General features: G+C 40.5%; 1 protein-coding gene across 2 annotated transcripts in view; it reads left to right on the top strand.

Moving 5' to 3' along the window:
• Window positions 1-18031, top strand: part of GABRA3 (gamma-aminobutyric acid type A receptor subunit alpha3) — a 508794-nt gene that overhangs the window by 466075 nt on the left and 24688 nt on the right. For both annotated transcript variants that reach the window (XM_045285494.1, XM_004715608.2), the window contains exon 7: window positions 9353-9496. In XM_045285494.1, the coding sequence (XP_045141429.1) occupies window positions 9353-9496 (144 nt within the window). The remainder of the gene's footprint in view (window positions 1-9352; window positions 9497-18031) is intronic.

Genomic DNA, 18031 nt, shown 5'->3' on the forward strand with positions numbered 1-18031 from the left:
CTGTATTTCTTTGAAGACAGACTTGTTCATTTTTTTTTCTGGTAGTACATTGGTATATTTAATATTCCTCATCAACACAGTAATACAAATACATCCATTCTTCATTACTCTTCCTTATTTGGTTGCCTAGAATATAAGGTGATTTAAAATGTCATGACTTTGACCAGATACACCCTAGTCCTCAAAAGGACATTTGTGCTCATTAACACTTTAAAAAGATCACATGCAACAGATTCCCTCAATGCAATACTGTTTGATTTCTTCACTGCTGCTCTCATGGGCATTGCTTATACGAAAAGTTAAAGTAAATTCTTGACAACTGTTCTGGAGAAACTGTTGGGAAAAGGAGGTGATATACCTTATAGACTCATGTATCAGCCGAGTTTTTCAACACATTTTTAATGCAGTTTTGTGGTAAATTTAGTTGCCTCAGCTGATATTCGGGTTGGCTTATACTTGAGTATATATGGTAAGCATAGCTCAGCTTCAAACCACAATCCATGAATTGTTGCTTTGTACAGATTGAATTCTGAAATGATTATGCGCTGTTTACATTGACCATGGGGGTCAGTGCTAGGAGAAAATTTCCAGTAACATTCCTTTACAAGGGAAGATGCTTGCCTGTCTGATTAATACATGTCATATTAAATCAAGGAAGGGATTAAAATACTAAACTTATGGTGGTCTGGGCCACTTTTCATTGGGCACCAGCCAAGCCAGGGATCCTGACACAGCATCTAACGATGCTGCTCCCACAGTTGTGAGGTAGCCACCATTTATTTCTTCTCACACAAGGGAATTACAGTCTAAATTTCAAGGGCTACTGGCAACTGTGAGGACTTGATTATATGCTAACATCGTCAACCCTTTTTTGGTGTTGATTCGTGACTGTGTGTTTCTTTCATCATCTTTTTAAACATGATTTTTACTGTTATTTGAAGAACAAATTAATTTTCCATTCTAGCTGTCATTTTCTTCTGATGGTTGCTGCAGTGCCTCAATCCTTGCTTATGTTGCTCTCAGTTGGCCTCCAGTTGGCTCTGGCTCAGACTAACCGTATGCCCAGCAGAACTAAACATTGTCCACTCCTGCACCATCCTCACAATTATTCTTATGCTTGAGCTCACCGTTGCAGCCACTGTGTCAGTCTGTCTTGTCGAAGGTCTTCCACTTTTTCGCCGATGTCTTCTCCAGGGACTTGTTTCTTCTGACAGCACATCCAAAGTACTTGACATGAAGTCCCACCATCCTTGACTCTAAGGAGCATTCTGCTATACTTCTTCCAATACAGATTTGTTTGGATGTTCTTTTGGCAGTCCATGGCACTTTCAGTATTATTCGTCAGTGCACTAATTCAAATGCATCAAGTCTTCGGTTTTTCTTATTCAGTGTCCAACTTCCAAATGCATATAAAGCGATTGAAAATACCATGGCTTGGATCAGGCATGCTGTAGTCCTCAAAGTAACAACACTTAAAGATGTCTTATGCAGTAGCCTTCTACAATACGATGCACTGTTTGATCTCTTGACTCTTGCTTCCATGAGCATTGATTATGAATTCAAGCAAGACAAAACCCTTGGCAACTTTAATCTTTTCTCCATCCTACCTATTGGTCCAGTTGTGAGGATTTTTGTTATGACATTCACTTGTAATCCATACTGAAACCAATTTCAATTGTTTATTTTCCAATTACTGGAGTAGTACCAAACTTGACCCATGATTTTTTGACCATGGTTACCACCCTACCACCCCGCCCCCATAAAGAAATGGAAAAAAGCTCTGGTAGGCGGAGCTTTTGTAGTACGTATTTTTCCTGCTGGGCAAGCATCCAGCAACTAATTCTGAGTTAGTGCACTCAGTGGCGCTGCCTGGGAAGGTTCTCTCTGGTCACAGGGAATTTTTTTGTAAAAATAGTTTCACTGGAACCTTAGTTTTTTGTTTTTGTGAATGTGTGTGATATGGCCAATTTAAGAGAACAGCATACGACAGTGAAATGTTGTTTCTTGCTCTGGAGAAAAATGCTGCAGAAACTGTTGTGATGCTGAACACAGCTTACAAAGATAGCGCTATGGGAAAAACTCAAGTGTAGGAGTGGTTTTCTCATTTCAAATAAGGTGAACTGTTGATTGATGGCAAACCTCGTTCTGGATGTCCACCAACTTCCCAAACAGATGAAAATGTTAACTGGTAGTGCATTTGGAGTTTGCTCCATCAGGCCAGACTGCTAATCAAGCTTTCTATTAAGAGGTTCTGAAAAGATTGCGTAACAGCATGCAACAAAAAGTCATGATTTGTGGCAGACAGGGGACTGGTTTTGCCACCACAAGAGGGCACCTGCTCATGCAGCCATCTCAGTGCACCAATTATTGTTCCAAAACAGTGTGCCTCTCTTGCCTGACATACCTTACTCACCTGACCTTGCTCCATGTAACTTCTTTTTGTTTCCATGAATGAAGAGGGGCATGAATGGACAGCAATTTGATAACTTAGACGAGGTAAAGAAGAAAATGAGGGAGGTGCTGTCAGCCATCCAAACAGATGAGTTTGAAAATGTTTCCAAGAATGGAATCACAGATTTGACAAATATATTAAGTGTAATGGAGAGTACTTCAAAGGTGATAAGGTTGTTTCATTAAAAAATTTAAATTCATAGCTTTGAAAAAAATTCCACTTTGAGGGGGGGTACCCCAAATACTTTTATTTTCAAAGGTAACATTCTTGAACTATTGAATGAGGGTGAATGAAACTAAAATTCACTTCTGGAAAAGTCACAAGGTATAATTTCTACTTTCTGTTATATGTGGGTACACTATTTTTAGAGCAATATGATTAGTATGCTCTATAACTGTTTGTATAGAGTTTAACACAACAGATTTTTACTGAGTTTGTCCGAACCAACCTGTAGTTTTTATCTAAAGCCTTCTTCTGTGTCTCCTGTATTTTAACTGCTATTTACCTATCGAACCTAATATCGTATCACTTCCCTTTGCATTATCCTTCTGACAGTTCCTGGCACACTGTAGGATCTTTCCCACTTAGAAGCTTGTGTATACCTGGTTTCCATTTTCCATGTTTCAACTCAAAACCAACTCCTGATAGTGGTATTTTCCGATCACTATCTAATAACACCCCACTTCATCTCTGTAATTTGGTTTTCTTTTCTTCATAGTGCTTATGAAGAATACAGTATGATCTTGTATCATCTTGTTTTTTATTGTCATTCTTCCTCGAGACTGTAAGATCAGTGAGGGAATGGGATCTCAAATATCCTATGGCTGATGCACATCAATATCTAGTACAGTGCCTTAATATTTATTGACTGGGTGACTGAATCAAACAAGCAATACATTGGTCTCTGAGGAAATTAGTTCAAATTTTTCATAGCAGAAGGGGTTATAATAAAGGAGTGCTTTGGAGAGTGCAGAAATAATTGGAACCAAGAAAGTAGAGGGACCCAAGAGCTATCGAAGCAGAAGGGGGTCTAACGTTCTGTTCCCCAAAGGGTGGATGAATTTCATCATGATCCACAAGCTTGCAAAATCAGCAATGTCAGGTCTTCTAGAATCCTTCCTCCTTGGCTGTGTAACCATTACGAAAGCCATGAGCTCTGGTTTGTTCTACTTTTGGAATCTCATCTCTGTCAATGTGATCCGTAGGAGGGTTCAGAGGCTCAAGACCACACCAGGTGACAGTGTCAGAAGGGGTGAAATTAAAGAGGGCTGTCTATAAAAGGTTTGTTCAGTGTTTCAGCAGAAACATTATTTTTCTAAAAATATCCCTGTAGTTATAACAATACATTTTCCCCATAAGCCAACCTTACACGCATCAATAATCATACAAGGCTAGCACTATATCTACAAGGCTGTACTTTTTGAACCTCAATGCACTTGAATCAGAGCTACCGTTATAACTCAAGTAAAATGATGCTTTAAACCGTGTGATTTTTGTCTGCCCAAATCACAAGCACACCTGTTGTTTTAGCTGCTGCCAGTGTTTTTATAGACACTGATTCTACCTAATTTTCTGGTGTTTTTGCTATCATATGAGAATTAGTATTTGTGAACCTGTGTCAGTAACTGTTTGAGAATGAAGTCACAATTAATTTAAAATAATGTGAAAAATAAGACTTCTCAGTTATTAATAATGTAGATAGCAATCTAATTCGGTGTAAAAAACTTTTACTAAACGATTTTGTTGTTGATATCCATATAATCTAAGGAACATTACATTTAAGCAATTTTATTTATCACATTATTGTAAAATTAAAAATTGACAATAAACATCACTAAGGATTCTGTATGGTCTGGCATGGGAAGGGCCTCCATGAGTGGAGGGCGGGAGTGACATCATGAGTTACTACCACACAGGGTGACACCAACCCTACCGATGACACTTTTCTCTGTCCCACTCAGTTCAGACCACTGTCTACTAATGTATAACATTCTCTAAGTGTCACTTAGATTCACAGGGTGCTACAAGTCAGAATATACTCAATAGTGGTGAGCTTGGGGTTGTGTGTGTGTATGGTTTTTTGGGGGGAAGTGTCACTCAAACATTGTATTGGACTTTTGACTGTTGTCTGGACTTCTGTTTTGCAGCTCTCTCCAATCTGTCATCCAGTGCCAGCTAGATTTATCCCACGAAGGCATACATCTGGCCCTATCATCTCTCTCTACTTCAGATACATACACAACTCCTATAGTCTATAAACTGGTGTCCTTATTTCTAGTGTGAGACTTTAAGATATTTTATAATATTGCCTCAGCTTCTCTCTTGCTTGAAAGTACAGCGATACCATTAATTCCCTTAAACCTCCGTGATCCTACCTTTGACCTGTTGTTAATTTGTGAGGAAGGTCCTTTCACCTGCTGAAGGTGGTTTCCTCGTCTGAACATCCTGCACATTATGAATCCATCTCCAACATCCCACTCTGAGCAGGAGTAATAATTCTCATCTCTGTTTTCCTAAGACACTGGGTTTTGGTCCACTTGTGTGCATACTTCGCAGAGTCAGCCTTGTGCCATCAGGATTTCATTTGCTCTTCCTCCCCTAATGGAGTGTGAGCTCCCTGGAGGTGATCACTGCAACTGATTAACCTTGGTGTACCATTAAAGGTGTGCCTCTGAGCAGACATGCAATCAAGTAGTGATCAATTAAATTTTCCCCTTCTTCTTTTTCTTCCTTCATTAGTTCATGCTTCTCTTGCTCTCATCCCCATTTCAGGAGAAGAAAGGTTTATTTGTTGGCTTTCCCCCCACAGATCCCTTCACGTCTACATATTTGTCAAAACACTAAAACCATTGCTTTTTGTTGCACAGTTTATTGCCACATCTGCACACGGGGAAAATAAGGTTGACTCCCTGGAGATAATATTGAGTTGTTTGATCCACCTATTCTACTTAAGAGATCAAGTAAAAAAAAAATCTTCTCTCTTAAGGATAGAAAATAGCTTCATCACCCATTCTGGACCTGTGCACGTTTCTTTTCTAGTTTTCACCTTGTCAAATTCTTGGGTACATTGGGGAAAACATTGCATTATTCTATAAACATAGGGAAGTATAAACGTAGGGCATTACACTGAATTGTTCTATAACATAGGGAGTTGCCTGCAAAGCAAAGAAGACCTTTATAGGTGATTCTCTTCTTTGGTGTAGAGGAATTCCAAGCATATGTACTAAAGCTGAAATTCAACAGGGAGAATGATAGTACAAAGGTCTTATGAAATCAGGTGTCTATCATATCTTCTTTCCCTTATTCAAAGATTAATGTTTTGACTCCAGAAATTTTAATTTCCAAAATAATGTTTTCACTATTCCATATAGTTTACAGTCTATGATTTTAAAAATATATTCCCAACTCCTGACACAAAGGCCGTTTCATTAATAGTGTTGTCACAGTTATCAATAATGGTTTCCAGATGTAAGAAGTATCTAGAGGAGAAGGTTTTCTTTTAGTGAGAGTCTGTAAGGATCTTCAGTTCCAGTTCAGAGCCTTAGCATTCCCACAGGTAGCAGAGGATATTTTGTTTCCCAGGAGGAAGCACAAGAGATTGTACCATCGCTGGGAAGAAGTCTCTAGGTCACAGGTCACAAATTAATGATTTGGTGATGTGGTTTGTTTCACTTGTATGACATGTTGTCCAACAACAGCAATATTAGGTTTACAACTTTAGAAATTATTTTCTGAGGGTTGACATATGGGAGATTTCATATGAGACAGACAGCTCTTATTGTTTTATGAAATCAAAAGCTTTGACAGCATTGGTTATAAAGTCTCCCAGTCAACTGGAGCGGAATTGAAAGTAGGCATATGTGCTTTCATTTCCCACAATCTCTATCATTTTCTACTCTCTCCCTGGAAACAAGGTTCAAGGTCAGTTGCTATAATAACCTTACTAGCATTCATAATTTGCTTGTAGTATAATTAAGGGCTCTTGATAGAGTTAAAGGGAAAGTACAGGAAATACAGGCAATATGTGGATTACAGGTGAGATCCATCCCAATTTCTAAATTTTTTAGTGAATTTATAAGAAACCTTGGTAGCATAAAGGGTTACATGTTGGACTGCTAAAAAATCAACAGTTTGAAACCATTAGCTGATCCTCAAGAGAACGATAAGGCTTTCTGCTCTAGTAAAGATGTACACCATAGTCCTCAAGGGTGAACTAAAGTGTGCCTGACCCAGGGCATGGTATTTTCATTCTTCTCATATGCATGTGAAAGTTGAACATTGAATAAGAAAGGCCAAAAAATAATTGATGAAATTGAATTATGGTGTTGGCATAGAATATGGACAGTACCGTGGACTGACAGAACAAACAAATCTGCCTTGAAAGAATTATAGTCAGAATACTCCTTAGAAGCAAAGATGGGTGGTTGACTTTGTCTCATGTACTTTGGACATGCTGTCAGGAGAGACCAGTCTCTGGAAGAGGACAACATGCTTGGTAAAGTGGAGGTGTAACTAAGAAGAGTAAGTCCCTCAACACGATGGATTGACACTGTGGCTGCAACAGTGGGTATAAGACCAATTGTGAGGCTGGTGCAGGACAGAACGGTTGTTTCGTTCTGTTGTACTGTTAGGAGTTGGAACCCACTGGATGGTAGCTAACATCAACAAAGTTGCTCAAGCTCAGAAACCCAATATAGTATTGCGATGAGTTGAAATCCACGAGAGAGTTGAGTTTGTAAGTGAGCTGACTCTGGTGTATATGGTTCTGATGTAGCTGTCCTTTGGCATCATAAGGTATCACTGCCAGATGCTCTGCAGGAGAGAGATGAGGCGTTCTACTGTCCTAGAGTTATAGTCTCAGAAACTCACAAAGAATTCTACTCTGTTCCAAAGGCTCACTAGGAGTAAAAATGGACTCAAAGGCAGTGAGTTTGGGTGTTTTTTTTTTTTTATTTTAGTGGCAAAAAATAGGCTTAAGGCCTTTTCCATAATTTAAAGTTTGCTACTGAAGAGAAATTTCTTGTGGAAAGTATAGGTTAGTTCAATTGTTTCAAAATTGGGGGAAATTTACATCACAATAAAGGGCAAAGGGAGTTGTCCTTAATTCTGACCTTTGTAACCCAGGATTCTGGTACTTTTTGCTATCAAAAGTGTAGGGGAAAGACAAGTAGACTGAAGTGATTGTTTTTCAAAATGATGGAAGCCCTTGCATTTTATTATAGAATATGTCTATGTTTTTCCTACACACACAATGTGCTGTGGTTAAAAAGAATAAAATTTCAGATATCAAAGTCATTCAACCCATTGTAAACATACACGCGCGCACACATACTATGATTGCTCTAGAGAGAAGATATACAATGGAAATGTTAATTTTTTTTTTAAAAATCAGATGGAAAGTTCTCCTCATTTTGTGTTTGAATGGAGATCATCAGTGTTGCCTCTGGGGAGTCAGTTGTGCATTGTTTTCAAAGATGAGGACTCTCAGACACCAAAACATTTTAGAGATTCCACATGTATTTTTAAAGTGTTTACTAATTGTAGTAGAAGTCATGTGTCTAACTACACGTAATGTTTTCATCTTGTTGAGATGTTATACAAGGTAAGTTATACGGAAAAATTCAACTTCCGGTGACAATTGTTTGCAGTTTATGAGAGCACAGATAGAAATCGTATCATAGTGACACATGTGCTCTTCATGATGCCAGTGGTAATTTGCATGTGAATGAAGAATATTTAGGTATGTTGACCATTAAAAGTAAATCAGAAAATGACGAGCAAGTTTAAAGAATGCAGATCATAATGACTACATGTGCCTGAGTTTCCGTGTCAAACATTTTACAAAACTTATCCAGCCTTACCAGCTTTTGCAGGGACACAGTTTACATTTGCACATTGACAGATTCACCTGGTATTACTTGCTTTGTAGTAAAAGGCTTAAATAGAACATAGATGACCATAGTAGTCACCACCATAAGGTGCAAACCCCTACTGGCTGGCACAGCACAAAACATGGACAAAATGGACAGAGCGTGATGGTCCCACTGCCCTTTCTGCGTCTAGGTCCCTGAGGGCAAGGTGCTCAGTCTAGACAGGAAATCTACAATGTAAAGAGTCAACCTGTGCTTGGAAATGTGTAGGCATACATTTCTCTTCCTTTCTGATACGAACTAAAGTCGAATAGCCTCCACTCATTTACCTCCACTCATACTCCAGTTCCAAGTGAATGTGTTAAATGCTGGACTCTACCGTGGAACGCCAATCGCAAGGCCTGATATCAAGACCCGGGTGCCACAGAAAAGGTGTCACATATCTGCTTTGTAAATGAAAGTGAAATGCCTTATGAAAGAAAACTAAATATTAAATATTGCTATTTTACTTTGGACTTTTTATTTTAAAACATCACCAGTATGCATTTTAGCGTTATCTCCCAGGATCCTCTTACAATTAATTAAACACAATTTTATTGCATATCTGGCAGTTTATTATTCTTAAAAATAGCCAGACTTCCTCATTTGCAGTACCTCTCTGGCTCCAATGGTTATTTGAGTTGGTGGTGTCTGTGTTGGTTCATATACTAGCCATTCCTCCCCGGCCCTACTCTCTCATTGACCTACAAGGGAAGGAAACATTACCACCATACTGACAGTGGAGAAATCTATGAGCCATTCATAAAGAAAGAGAGCACCTCAAGTTCATTTCTGTGTGGCTGGCATATACTGTAATAGTTGTCCCGTGAAAGTTTATAAGGTGGATGGATAAATGTACTTTCGTTGAATACAGAGCACATATCCAGAACTCATTGGAAATGGAAATTATATTTCAATCCCATGCAAGTTCAGTAGTAAAGGTAAAGGTCCTTTTCCTCAACGTCTCTGTCTTGACTCTTCTCTGTCTTAGATGCCTATACAACAGCTGAAGTGATTTATTCTTGGACTCTTGGGAAGAATAAATCTGTGGAGGTGGCACAGGATGGCTCTCGCCTAAACCAGTATGACCTTCTGGGCCATGTTGTTGGTACAGAGATAATCCGGTCCAGCACAGGTATTTGTTTTATTTAACAGTTTGGTAACTTGTATCACATGGCAGTCATTGCTCTAAATGCTATAGAGATAACTTATTTAATCCTCAGAATAATATTGTGATATAGATGCTACTTTCATAAGGAAATGGAGGCATAGAGAAATTTAGTGATTTGCCCCAAATCACAGTTATACAATGGTAAAATCAAGACCTGAACTCAGGCACATTGGATTCTAAACCCATACCTGACTACCCCTTGGTAGTGGGGCAGAAGGTCACAGGCATTAGGGTTGGGATGTAATAGAAGCAAAAGGAAAATAGAGCCTAATGTGGAGAGAGAGGTGAGCTTTGATCCTAAGTATTTCATTAAGACATTTGCTTAACTTAGCCAGTGCTCAGTTGACAAGTTAATAACCCCAGGAGAAGTCAGGCACACAGCCAGGTCTAGGGATTAGCCATGGAATTATTTTCTTAAGTGGATCACCCACCTCAGAAACAAGCTTTTCTGGCAAAACCTGCAGAGTTTTCTTAATGCCTAATCCTTGGGTATTGACAAATGTAGTCTTAAATTCTGTCCACTTGGAAACAGATGAGTTGCATAGGCCGCAGGGAGGAGGCACGCAGAATTTCAACTAACTGAGTATTTTGGCAATATGAAGGCTTTTTCCCCCCTATTGAAAAGCTGGGGGCTCTTGACTTTAATCCTCCAGAAACACTTGTTTTGGTGCAGAAAACAACAACAGCACCCCCACCACCACCACCCCTCCCCTGAATCCACAGTTACAGATGAAAAAAGGTGCCCTCGCCCTTTTGTTATGTTATCTGGACACCTTCTACTCCCTCTCCTTGTGATGCCATAGTATGCCATCTTGTGGGACCCCTCCTCTGTTTTCTCTCACCCCAGGACTAAGGGAGGCAAAAACAGTGGCATTTGCAATGGATTTGAGGGATAAGCAGGATTGTCAGGTTTGGAATGAGGAGTGGGAGGGGAACCAAGCTGTGCTCCACAAAGGAATTCCTGAGGAGTGACAAGCAAAAGGAATGAGAGGCTGTGGTGTGTAGGGCAGGGAAAGCAGCAGGTTAGGGCTCAGGTGGGTGGGTCCACTCTCCTGCAGTGGCATTCTGAGGTCATGTGCCTGCAGACTGGTGGGTGGCACCAGGTAACTGAAAGGCATCTGAAGGCTCCCCTGCCTTTAGCAGATGAATGTTGACTGCCCACTGCTCAGGCTTTAGGAGCAGCTGTTCAGGTGACCAGGAGTGAATGCCACTGGTCCCTAAGCATCTGATGCTGTTCTGTGTGTGGTTAGTAGCAGTCAGCCTGCTGGGGCTCAGATCCCAGCAGCCTTCCATCCCGAGAGGTAACGGTCCTAGTACATCTTGTATTAGCTCTGTAAACATAGCCCTCTCCCCTGTCCCCTGGAGACAGTGCTGGGATGGGCTACACACCAGCAGGTAGACAAGGGGGGCCCTGAGGGGACAGTTTCACAGCAGGCCCAAGAGGTTGAGCCTGCAACTGCCTGAATCTATTTGGACCAATTACAGTCTTAAGAGAGCCCAGCTCTGTGTCATGAATATGAATAGGCCATCCCCATCTGTCCCAGGATTTTCCTTGGTAGCCAGGTAGTTTGGCCTGTGTGTGTATCCCCCCCCCCCCCGCCCCCTCTCTCTCCAAGAGCCAAGTACACATCCTAAGACTGTTGAAAGCATATACCCACATCTTTATGAAAATCATTTCAGACTGTGCCACCTGCTACATCTGTGACCCATAGACCTGGGCAGTTTGACAAGGTGCGACCACCCTGAATGAGGCGATGTCTTTCTTCTACCCATGAATACACTCTTTCCTGTATGAATCCTACTTATTTTAGGAGAATGGGAAGCCAAGCGTAGGACAGTCTTCCCAACCTGGTCTTCGGTCCACTATCTCAAAACAGACAAAAGCCATCAATGGGCCCCATCACTTCCCATTCCTTCTATTTATTTCTAGGCTCGTTTGCCTGTTTGTCCATCCTGGGCACCTTAGGGTTTTGAACTGAGAACTTGGCTTCTAGCTCCCAAGTTTTGGGCAGTGTTCCAGGCTGCCCTGTAACACACCCGTCTGCTCCTTCCTTCAATACAGCATACTCACGCTCTCTGCCTGCCTGGCTGCACCTCCAGCTACCATGGGTCTTCCCTTGGTCACCTGGATTCCTACCTGGGCCATGACCTCAGCTCCCTCTCTCCATTCATTCAACCTCCAAGCAGACCCCAGCTCCTATTTTGTTTAGTCTTTGTCCCACAGGCAATACAATGTATGTGGGGAAAAGCCGAGCTCACAGAAAAGCTAAAGATGGAAATTAATAGATCCTTTCCATCCATCATCTCAAAAAAATCTTTTCAGACGATTTGGGTACATTGACTGATTATTATTGAATATTCTGCTTATAACCTATAACAAGTTACTCTCCTATTGAATTGCTGTGTAAATATGTTTCCATTTCACGAATGGCATAGTGTGCAAATTAAATGTGCGCAGCTTTGGACAATCTAATGAATGGATGCACATTCATTATTACCTATTTTGAATGTTACTTAAAAAATATTTTTAAATGTTCTTATCCAAGGCCAGGGCATGCTCAATGATGGTGTGATGTGCATCATAACCACAGGGAAATGTAGCATTTTATTGGGAAACTCAGTACAATGATATCTTCATTCTGAATGGCCTCATGTGCATGGATTATGTATTTAAACAATTATCTACTGTTCGTGTCTGTGTTTTACTGCTATAAGCAACACTGCAAAGACCTTCTTTTTTCCACAGGCCATTTTTTCCACTATAATTATCTGCCTAGGATAGAGATAGAATATTGAGATTGCTATTTTAGAGTGTAGGTGCCTTTTGAAGGTTTGTGTTTATTTTTTAATGCATATTGACAAATTGCTGTTCTGAAAGGTTCAACACTTCATACTCACATTATCAGTGTGTGAGCCAGCTAGTCCTCCTCACCCTCAGCGTCAGCACCGGATATTGCCTTTCCAGTTCTGTTATTGTCCCTCACAGTCATGCGCAGGCAGGGTGACGGGAGTAATAAAGATCTATTTTTGAGCATGTAAGATGTGTCTGGCACTTCCCTGAGGACATGGCCTCACTGATTTAACCCTTGGGCCCACACCGTGATGTAGGCACTATTATGACTCCAGTTTTTCCGATAAGAACACAGGCTCAGACCGCTGAAATCATTTTCCTTGAGTCATACACATGGTAAGTTGTGGCGCAAAGTTTAGAAATTAGAAAGCAACCTGGCTTGAGAGTCTATACTCAAAATCACAGCACGGATCTCTCCCTCTGCTGTTGGTTTAGGGGTTAAAAAAAGAAGAAGCAGTGACAGGAGTGGGGGAGGGAGGAAGAACAAGAAATCAAATGGCACAGAAAGGTGCATTCTGAAGTGTAGCATTCCCTTTTTAACCACTGCAGGCTTGTTTCTGGTGGTTCCCTGGAGAGCGCTAAAGAACCCCTACTCTGAAGTTTGAGTGTTTAACGCATTATCCCCGATCCCCTCACCCCCCCACCCCCACCCCAGATCGGGAGAGTGTCACAATATCTGAATAGCATAGAGAGGTATAAATATACATACAGGATTTCTGGAAAGATGCAACACCAGAGGCCATTCACTGTAATGACCTGAAGTGAAGAGAACTAGAGGAGCGGTTTGGGGAACGATGTGGGAGGAAGCCTTTCTGCCGAGCACAGCGTTTGATCCCTTTGCGTTAGGAACTGTGTCCGTGGTTTTGTTGTCCCCACATATGTGCATAATGTTCTCACTGTGACTGAATTACAAGCGTTCACTTCTCCATCCTGATTATGCCTATCTCTATAAGAACTCCCTGCCCCTGTGGGTTTCTGAGACTGTAAATCTTTACAGGTACAGAAAGGTTCCTCTTCCTCTTGAGAAGCAGCTGGTGGGCTCCAACAGCTGACCTTGAGGTTACCTGCCCAAATCATAGCGCACTACACCACCGAGGTTTCTCCTCCATGCACCTGGGCCAGCATCTTGCTGGAAGCTCCAGCTGAGAGAGGACCCTGGATACTCCATGTGGTGTGCTTTCAGTTCTCAGCAGGAAATCACTCCAAGCAGAGGGCTTCTGCTTTTTGCTGTGGATTTAAACAAGTGTTAAAGAAATTGATCACATTCCTCAAAATTGGTGACACCATTTTTAAATTTTCATCATTGAGCAAATTTTTCTCCGAGTTGGCAAATTATTTCATTAATTTCTAGGAAGTGAGTTTGCTTGCATGATCTTACTTTCCCATGCATTTCATCAATTGAGAAAAGAAGAGTTTTGTTTATCTTGGCGTTGTACACATGGTCTCTTTGGACATGTGTCAAAGGCAAAAGAGAAGCCGCCGGAGAGAGTGAAAGAGACATTAACGAGAAGAGGAGGCCAGGAGTTGGAGATAAAAATGCTACAAGATGCGCGATAAAGTACTAGGAACACAGAGAGAGACGAAAAGCAGACCAAACATGGATTTAATAGATCCACTTACTTTCGTATAGTGAGTTAATTTGCTAATCTATTCAAAATAGTCTCTTGTGTGTTTCACAACCTTACAAAGTAGCTAAATTGCAAATGTGTTTCACATCTTGTCCTCAAATATTTCACACTTAACACAGATGGCGCCTAATAAGCTGGAGCCAAGGCAGGGAAAATTTCCCCAAACCACTTAAAGGGTCATCCTTCATCATAAAAGACACAGAGAGAGGCAGAAATAGAGGCATAAGGGAGAGAACATAACGGTCCACTTTAGGAAAATATATTCAATTATGTGAAGTTTTAATTTGCTGAGCTATTCTACATTTCTTATGCAAATAATAACTAATTTATAAATACATATGCATTATATGTTTTACCTTGTACCCTTGAATATTTCACACACACCACAAAGGGTACTTAATCAGCTTGATAAATGGGAGTGGGCAGAGCTGGAAGTAGGAGGGGGAGTTGGGAAAATATTCTAATTTGAACAAAGCTTCACAGAAGAGAATATAGATATACAAAATATCAGGGTCGTATTTAAGAAAACACATTCAGTTCACTGTCACATTGAATTCATTTGCTAAGTTTTCTAAAAGCCCACTTGTAATTTTACACCCATTGAAATGATCGAGATTAAAAATATCTGTGAATATGAAAATTATCCCTTTGACTATTTCATACTGGACCCAGACCAGACTGTCTGGTATAACAGAAAAAAATCTTCCCAAGATGAATAAAGATTTCTATTGTCGCTAAAGAGAATTCCCGAAAAGAGAAAGTAGGCTAGAAAGAGAAAAAAATAAAAGTCAGAAAAAGGAGAGAATTGAATCAAATGTATTCATTTGTAAAAAAAAAAAAATGGTTGATTTGTGGAGCTTTTGAAAAATCCACTTGTTTTTCATCTCAGATAAACAGAATACTACTTATTAATACCTATGGTCATGTTTCACGTATTAACTATTTCACATGATTATAGGATGAATACTGTGGGCTTCAGGAGAGTTAGATGAGGTAAGAAAGGGAGCATCCCTTTCTTATCACCCAAGCTAATCAAAGTGTAACTCTCATTAAAAATAAATCTTCAGGTCCTTTTCGGTGGAAAGAGAGAATAATGGCATGGGGAAGGAACAAAAGCAGACATGAACACACACAAGGCAGATAGAGGAATAGCACAGAAAGAAAATGAAAAAGCAGCAGAGATAAAGAAGAGATAGAAATGCTAAAGTTGTAGTGAGAAAAATGTGCCAGAGTTTTGTCTGAGATCCTTTACTATACTAAAAATAACTCTGCTTGTGTTTTTCATGCTCACATAAACAAGATAGGCTGTGAATTCCTGACCAATGTGAATTGTATATGGAGCTTTGGGTGACCAGATGGTGTTTCCTAGGTACAAGGGGAGTGGGCAGGGTAGGAAATTGGGAAATGGCCTCATTTGGGGAACCTGTCAAAACCAAAAGTGGGTGGAGTGGGAAAGGTGAAAAATCAGGAATTCTGATCAGAAAGGTAAAAAAGGGATCAGATTACATGGATCTCTGCGGACTGTTTTAGGAATTTGGGCTGTTACTATTTTGGAGAAAGGAAACCATGAAAGGGTCACGAGCAAAGGAGAGCCTCTGACTCGGAACTCTCTAGGGTTTCTCCGAATGCTGTGCTAAGAATGCATTGAAGCGAGATCGATACCATAGGAAATCCTGCGAATACCCTGGGTGAGAGGTGGTGATGGCTGTGATCAGCGTGGAAGTTGTGCGAAGTGGTTCACTTGTGGATATATTTTGAAAAAGAGTTAGCCGAGTTTTCACATTGATTGTGTGTGTGTGTGTGTGTCTGTGTGTGTGTGTGTGTGTGTGTGTGTGACAGAGAGAGAGAGAGAGAGAGAGAGAATGCTAAGGAATTTGAAGAATTGGGCTTCAACTCTTGAATGATACTATTTCTGAGCTGAAGAAGTCTGTAGAAAGATCTAGTTGGATGGACATGGGAAGATAGAGAGAGCAAAAGCTCCAATTTGAATACATTGCATCCAGATGCTTATTAGCTCTCCAAGTGGTGATATCTAGTAGGTAGATAAATATACAAGTCTGGAGTTGAGTGGGGAGTTCAGGCATTTGGCAGTTGCCAGCGTTTAAAATATTACTTAAAGACACAGGCTGGGTAAGAATACTGTGAGAGTTCGTGAGCCAGAAAAGAAAAGAGATACAAGGACTGAACTTGAAGGGCCTCTAATGTTTCGAATGGAACTGAAACCAGCAAACGGAACTAGGAAGGAGAGGTTAATGAAGTAGCACAGAAAAGCACAGTGTTTTGTCCACAAAGCTCCCTGAAGATCATGATCCCAGAAGAAAGGAGCGCACAGCTGTGTAAAATGCTGCTAATTCCTTCAGTAAGACTGAGACTAGACCATTGGATGTGGAAATATTGGATAATAATTGATACCTGCCCCTTGTGTGTTGGCTTGTCATATTGTGGTGGCTTGTGGTGGCTTCCTGGAGGTATGTCATCGCTATTTCAAACACCAGCCAGGTCATCCAAAGTGAAGAGGTTCCAGCAGAGCTTCCAGGCTAAGAATAGACTAGAAAAAAGGAAGAGATGATTCACTTTTGGAAAACCGGCTACTGCAAACCTTCTGAATAGCAGCAGTACGTGGTCTGATATAGTGCCGGCAGATGCGCCGCTCCGGATAGAAGGCACTCCAAATAAGACGAGCAAGAGCTGCCCACTCACAGTGGGATCAATCTTAATGACATGGATGGAATAACGTTTCCAAGGCCTTCTTTTTTTGATGGAGAAAAACTCAAAATGAGATGAAAAAGCTGCAAATATCCATTCATAATAACTCAACAAACAAACAAAACAAACTCACTGCCATTAAGTCAATGCTGACTCCTAGTGACCCTATAGGACCCTGTGAGTTTCTGAGACTGTAACTTTACTGCTGACCTTGTAGATCACTACCTAGTGTGTAGCCACTCCACCACCAGGGCTCCTTTCATTAATGATAGGAACATGGGGTGAATGAAGTTTAAATATACAAATATTATAAGTTATCAAAATAAGAATAAAGAATGATTCCCTAGGCATTAGTGAGCTGGAATAGTATTGGTTATTATGAGTCAGACAGTCATATGGTTTACTATTCTGGGAATGATAAATTGAAGAGGAATTGTGTTGTATATATCATTAAAAGGACCATTTCAAAATCTACCTTGAAGCAAAATGTTGCCTGTGATGAGATAATATCAATTCACCTACAAGAAAGGCCAGTTAATACAACTGTTATTAAGATGTATGCACCAACCACTAAAGATTTTGAAGAATTCTTCCAACTTCTTCAGTCAGAAAAAAGGGTTCCTGGGAAGTACACTGGGGAGGCGGGGTTGCGGATAAAGGAGAGCTGAAATAAAGGAGTTTAAGAAGGAAGAAAATGTTTTCAAACAGAGTGTGGTAGCAATTGTACAATACTGTTTGAGGTGATTGAGCTATGGGATGGTATGATATCTGTATTACCTTCCAAGAAAATAGTTTTGAAAAGAAAAAGAAACTGTCATAAGGCAATTCTAGAAGACAAAATAAACTATTATAATGAAATATGCAACACATACAGGTACAAAACCTAAAGCACATCTCAAACTGAAAGAGCTGAAGAAAAACAAACCCAAGGCCTGGCTGTACTCTTGAAGGATTCTATCAGCAAACTATTGAGCAGGTTAGGAAGCATCAAAAGAAGATAAAGGCAGACACAAGAGGATTGTGCCAAAAAGAATTGGTCGATGTTCTACTATTTCCAGAGGTAGCACATGATTAAGGACTGATGGTATTGAAGGAAGAAGTTCAAGTTACACTGAAGGCACTGCCTACCAACAAAGCCCCAGGAATGGAGGGAATGACAATTGATGTGCTTGAACATAATGAGGCAGGGCTGGAAGCACTCACTAGTCCAGTCCACGAATTTGGAAAACAGCTAGCTGGCTGATTGACTGTAATAAATCCATATGTGTGCCCATTCGAAAGAAAGGTGACCCAAATGAAAGTGGAAATTACTGA

The sequence above is a fragment of the Echinops telfairi genome, unplaced genomic scaffold, assembly GCF_000313985.2.
Source record: "Echinops telfairi isolate 266 unplaced genomic scaffold, ASM31398v2 ScPeMD7_7472;HRSCAF=8510, whole genome shotgun sequence".
Lineage (NCBI taxonomy): Eukaryota > Metazoa > Chordata > Mammalia > Afrosoricida > Tenrecidae > Echinops > Echinops telfairi.